The 6,231-nt window shown below is 54.6% G+C and overlaps 1 protein-coding gene across 1 annotated transcript in view; it reads right to left on the reverse strand.

Annotated features, from left to right (window-relative positions):
• HDAC4 (histone deacetylase 4) overlaps positions 1–6,231 on the reverse strand; it is a 271,636-nt gene that overhangs the window by 103,025 nt on the left and 162,380 nt on the right. Inside the window, exon 7 of the mRNA XM_011980321.1 lies at positions 1,520–1,651. Within this exon, the coding sequence (XP_011835711.1) occupies positions 1,520–1,651 (132 nt within the window). The remainder of the gene's footprint in view (positions 1–1,519; positions 1,652–6,231) is intronic.

Genomic DNA, 6,231 nt, shown 5'->3' on the forward strand with positions numbered 1-6,231 from the left:
GGTCTCACGTGTGATGTGCTGCTTGCTCAAATTAGATCACAAGCTCCTTCCAAGCAAGGACTCTGTCTCACTATTTTTGTGCCAAGCCCAGTGCTGACTCAAGAACAGTTCTCAGTAGTCACTGGGTGACAACAGGAACACCAGCTTGAACACTCAGAAGAAGCTTGCTGAAGACTCTGGCTCACCCACTGCACGCTTAAAACAAAAAACAAAATGCAACGGTTCACGGGTCCATGAGAGCTGGCCAAGCAAGGCACTGCTCACAGAAAAAAGGCTGCATTGGAGTTTGCAAGCTTTTAACTCACATGATTCCTCATTTGAACTGAATCTTCCCCAGTCAGTTAGACATAGTGAAACTTTAGATTATAACATTTCTTGATGGCTGTAGACAAGGTCTGTGTGTACTACAATGGCCAGAGGAAAGAAACCTACATCAGAAATGACAAATATGGAGTTCCCCCTGGGCATGAAGGTGTCAGATACTTTTTAATAGAAATCCACACATATCCAGACCCAGACCCTTAGACTGGGGCTAAGAGCTCCTAAAGTAGACAGGGGACAGGGCATGAGAAACAGGCAGGGCCCTGTGTTTGGCAGGGAGGTCTGGCTCTCAGCTCACTGCAGAAGCAGAGTCCATGTGCAATGCCAACGCTCACACGCACAGGGCATGGCACCAGGAGCCCCCTCCCAGCCTTCCCTAGGCCAACAGCCTACTCAATGGAACTATGCCTTTCACAGACCAGCTACCATGAGCCTCGGCCTTCAAATCGAACGCTTTCTGTTGTGCAAACATGTTCACTGCCTCCCCTCTATCCAGGCTGTCCCCAAGCAGCCCCTTTATCCTGGTGCTGTGATTTCAGGCGCAGTGGGTGAGGGGGTGTCCCCTGGTGGTGGTTGGGGGTGGGTGGTCCTCTGGATGGGGATATGCCCTCGAGAGGGACGGCTGAGCCTTCAGGATGGGGCTCTGCCCAGTCTTGTCCTTCCGCGTGTCCACCACTAGGTGGGGCCAACCGCGACACGTCATTAGGGCCAAGCTGAAGCAACTTCACTCCTTGCTTCCCCCTCCTGCTCAGCTGATGGGTGCTCCGGTGTGGGAAGACGTTAAAATGTCCCGGTGGTTCAGACACTGCTCAGGGACAGCGGAGAGCAGGGCAGGGAACACGATTCAGCACTACTAGGACGGCATTGGTTAAGATCCACCTTCAGAGAAGCCTCAACTCAAGCTCCTGAACGGATCTCCCGCAGTGCCAAGCTGGGGCACCCTCGTGTACCTGAGCCCAACTAGAACCAGCTCTGAGTCACTAACGCCGAGAGCGGGGCCTGGCTTAGACACGCTAGAGTCATCAAGCCTGGTCCCCTGGGCCTGGCACTTCCAGCGTCATGGGAACAGGACCACACTGGGGGTTGACAGCATCAGGCAGACACGTGAGTTTTCACAGGCTCCCAAGAGAAACCGCCTAGGGCAGGAAGGCCTGGTAGAGAGGGCAGTGGGGCAGGTGTACCTGCTCAGCTGACATACCTGTGACATCCAACGGACGCTTTTTTAGAGCAGTGACCACTGGCCCGTCTTTCCTGCGTAGCAGAGGGCTGCTCCGTCTTTCGGCCACTTTCTGCTTTAGCCTGGACCGTAATTTCAGATTCGGTTCAGAAGCTGCACGGAAAGGAGATGTCATTACAGCCAGGCAGATACCACTGGGCTCAAGGTTATCCTGTTGGTGGTTTTTTAAAAATATGCACTCTGGGGAATACATATTCGCTCAACACTGCCGTGTTGCTGCAGGGGATAGCGACGGGAACTCACGAAGCAGGGGATTCTAACCCCATTCATCAGTCCCAAATAATGAGTAAAATGTATCTGGTGCTTTGGATAAATTTCTGTGACCACAGCATTATGCAAGCGCTGGCAGTATCTTCACAGAATCAGGCCACGACTGCGGTTTCCAGCAGATGGGGAACAGGACTGACAAGCTGATTCTCTGGGCGTGGCAGGGGGTTGCTGAGGTGTGAAGTCACTTAATGGCGATGTCTCGTAACTAATGCTCTTCTAGATAATACACCCCTATCTTTATAGCTGTGTTGCTCTAAAATCAGAGAAAGACCGACAAACAGGGATGTGACACCGGGCCCAGGGATGTGAGGATGGTGTCTACGTTGCACACTTTTTGCTCACCTGTGCATCGCCCCAGCTATGTCAGTGAGGCCTCCAGAGCGTGAGGCCGCTATCCCTACTCCCACCTGGTGAGGCTCAGCAAAGCCCATCCCAGCACCTGTGCCAGCTTCACCTCTCATCTGACCACAGGGTGAAGGTACTGGGCGTGGGTCGGTTTCTGTGAACACCTCTGCCTGTGCGGACAGAGCCATTTGCGAATCTGCATCTTCCAACCCATGGTGGTTCCCAAGTCATCTGCATCTGGAGCCCAAACCTCTGGGGCAGGGCCTGCCTTGGGAAGCACCAGGGATCTAAAGGCAGCAATCGGAGGCAAAGAAATCCCCAAACCCACCCGGGAGAGGTTATTGGCTTTCAGAGTCCAGAACAGCGCCAAGAATGCTGCCGTGGAGATGTGTGTCACACAAGCCTTTGAATTCTGAGGTTTTACTTGGCTACTTGCAAGGTTCTACCCCTTGTAGATTTGCAAATTGGGAGATTTTACCTCTTTTTAAAGAATCAGCACTCCTGCTGTTCTTAATCTTTCTGGAACAGGAAGTGCACTGCTTCCGGAGCAACCAGGAATGAGAGGGAGTTTCTCCTGGAAGCAGGACTGATGTGGCTGGGCGACGGGGACCCGGCCCCATGTGACTTCACTCTTTGGGACACGCGGGCAGCCCAGGACCTTCCCACTCTGGAAAAGGCTTTGAGTCAGGGACAGTTTTTCTGCAGGTCTTAGAAGGATGTGGGAGAAGCAAGCTCCCTAAAACAGGCTTCCCAGAGAAACCAGAGGCGCTGTGAGCAGGTGCCAGACTCTGAGCCTCAGCCTGCTCTGCAGGGAGCGGGGCCTCTGTGCTGTGGCTCGGAGGACCTAGATGACGACAGACGATGGGTTCAGCCACAAGCCGGCCTCTCCATGGGTTACTGACCAGGGCACGCTCCTGTGCCTAACACAACCGACTGAGGCAAACGTAGATTCACATGCTCCACTTCTATTTCCACGCTGGGTTTCTTGCCATTATTCGAAAAACAAAACACAACAAAAAAAGCCAAGCCAAAACACCCAGCTGATGACTAGGCAAGAAAACAGCACCTCCTCTCCCACCATCACATCTCCCCTGAAACCCACATGGGCTCTGCAGGGATTCCCCGGGCCAGGGACAGGAGCCGCTGATGGTGGGCAGGAGCCACTTCTGAAAGGCAGGGGCTGTGTGTGCCCACAGAAGGGCACAGGGTCCCCGGCCCTGTGTCAAAGGCCTTCCTTGGTGGCTGCCCTGCCACGTGGAGTGGGACATGTGGCGTCGGGAGGCAGGCATGATGTGGTCACTCCAGGCCACTATGGACTGGCTGGGCTACTGCAGCCCAGTGCACGGCCTCCCCCAGGCCCTGTGGGGTCACCACGCTGCTCCCAGGTCATCAGTCGGGCGGCAGATCCTCCGCAGCCCTGCCGGGCACTCCAGACTCCTTGTGCAAGAGACTCTCGAGGACAGCCCCATGGTGGCTGCCTCGCCCTACCCCTCCCCTCCCCTCCCCTTCCTCAGGCCTCTGCTCCACACCCCTCCCAAGGCTGCCCTGATCCCCCACAGCCCCACTGCCCCCATCACAGCCCCACTGCCCTGTTTTCCTCCCAGCTGCCTTCTCAGCACCTGAAATTCTTCTGTCCCCTCACCTGTTTATCCTCTGCCTCCCAGCCTGCACACCTGCCTGGCTTCCCTGATTCTAGCTGACTGCACGTCCCTGGTTGGCTCTGCCTGCAGGGTGGCTGTAGCTGACCAGGAGGCTCCAGGACACCACGTCAGCACTGCCAAGGGCAGCATGGCGTGAGGCTGGGGCCCTTCACTCGTCCCTGCCCCGTGGGCTATTCAGCACTCTGACTTGCCCCCAGAACCTATCAGACAAGCAGGGCTTCGGATGCAGGGCTGGGGGAGGGGACTGAGCAGCAGCACGTGGATCAGGAGAGAAGGGGGACGCTGGAGCCTGCCCAGGGCACATGAAGTGGCCTTTCTGGGGAGAACAGAGAAGGCCTAGGGGGCAGAAGGCAGCGGGGGGAGCTGCATACCACGAGGACCAGCTCGCTGCCTGCTTTCAGGGTGGCCAGCCTTCCTGCTTCCTGCCCTCCCTCATTACTTCCAGGCCGGGCGTCTCATAGATTGACTTAAGACATAGTGACCTACAATTTCAGTCCTTCAAATGCATGTGTCTTAAAGCTTGCACAATGCCTGTAACTCCAATAATTCTGCCAAAGGCAGCCAAAGTGGAAGATGCAGGTAAGCCGGTATCTGGTGACGGTGAGGGTGGAGGCTGCACATGCACCGGCTCAGGGCAGCAGCCCCTTCAGCACCCTCGTGGGCCTTCCACTCATTCCAGGCACGATGTGGCCAGGCAGAGGAACTGCAGGAACTGGATCCCACCCCTAAGAGGGCTGCAGGTACACTGACAGAACCAAAGTATCAGGTCAGAGGCCTCATGGAAAAGTCGCTCCCACCAAGCATGGGTGAGGGCAGGAAGGATGCCAACTGTACTTCCAAATGCAGTGTCTGCTCCTTAGGGAACGGGGAGCAGGTGAGATTGTTTCTCCTGAAGCCAATCAAGTAAATGACTAATTCAGGCGGCACAACATTCTAATCACAACCTTAAAATTCAACACAGTGCCCAATGCCTAGCAGGTGCCTTCATCCTTCTGCCAGAAGCAATTCTGATGGAGACACAGGCTCGCTCCTCCCAACTTAAACATCCTGAGTGTCAGCTGCAGGTGAAGCGGCTCTCAGAGCCGGAATGCTTTAACTGTTTAGCGGCCGGGTTTACAGAGGGGATATGTGTGCATGTGGCACGAGTGTGGAGGGCGGTATCTTTGTGGGCCTGATGCAATGTCCAGCAGCCAGCGAGGAAAGAACCCATTGATTTAGCAGCAGAGAGTGCACAGAACATCGCCGTGGGACAGGGCGTGCAGGCAGAGCTGCAGAGAGGAGGTAACTGCTTCCAGCTGCTCTGCCTTGAAATCCTAAAGTGACACTAAAGGAAGTATTAAAGAGGATAAACACAAGAGGACAAAAACGCAAGTGCAGAAGGAAGGGGCTGGAGAAAAACTTGAGAATTGTCAGAAGGGGGAATAAAAGGATAAAAAGATGAAAAATGGGAGTGCAAAGATCCTACAACAAATTGCTGAAAACGCCAGGAGAGGAGAGAATCAGCTGGGTGGAGAGAATCATGAGCAGAAACTCCAGACCTACTTCTCCAGCTGAAGAGGAGCTGGACACGGAGGCCAAGAATCCCCCACCTGCGGGATCCCAAACTGCTTCAGAGCTCTGGGGACAAAGGCTCGGCCTTGAGAACAGTTTTGTACTCGGCAACAGCCACACCGAGGGCAAGACGAGGACCTGAAAACCCTGCAGGAAATGACTTCCATCCCCAACCAACTCATCAACCAAGGGTGTAACAGGGTAACGATATTTACCAGTAACGAGGACTCCAAAAACACATGCTCCATGCACGACTTCTCCAGGAGCCACTGGAAGACGTGCATGACCAAGATGGCAGAGGAAAGCAAGCACAAAGGAGGCCGCAGAAAGGAGGTCACGGGGCCCGGGAGAGGAGGCGGGGGCCAGGCCGGGAGAGCAGAGCATTCAGACACACCGGGCAGTGGGGCCAGACGCACCAGGCGGCCTGCTGTGCGGAGGAGAGTCTCCTAGGTATGCTGAGATGTGGGCCTGAATAACAGGCAGGTGTGAAACTAAGCAAATGAAAAAAAAGATCAACTTCTGGACAAATTCCTACAAGGTGAATGCAGCCCAGGTGGACTCTGGTTCTGCTGTGAACGTGACACAAGCTGTAATAACGCAGGCTGGACAGGCAGTCAGGGACGGCCGTTCTCCCGTCATGAACATCATGGGGGTCTATGTGAATGTACATTTATTTACTTTGGTAAAAATAAAAAGATAATTCTGGCCAGGCTTAGTGGCTCATGCCTGTAATCCTAGCACTTTGGGAGGCTGAGGCGGGCAGAGGTCAGGAGTTCGAGACCAGCCTGACCAACATGGTGAAACCCCATCTCTACTAAAAATACAAAACTTAACCAGGTGTGGCGG

The sequence above is a fragment of the Mandrillus leucophaeus genome, unplaced genomic scaffold, assembly GCF_000951045.1.
Source record: "Mandrillus leucophaeus isolate KB7577 unplaced genomic scaffold, Mleu.le_1.0 Scaffold21, whole genome shotgun sequence".
NCBI lineage: Eukaryota > Metazoa > Chordata > Mammalia > Primates > Cercopithecidae > Mandrillus > Mandrillus leucophaeus.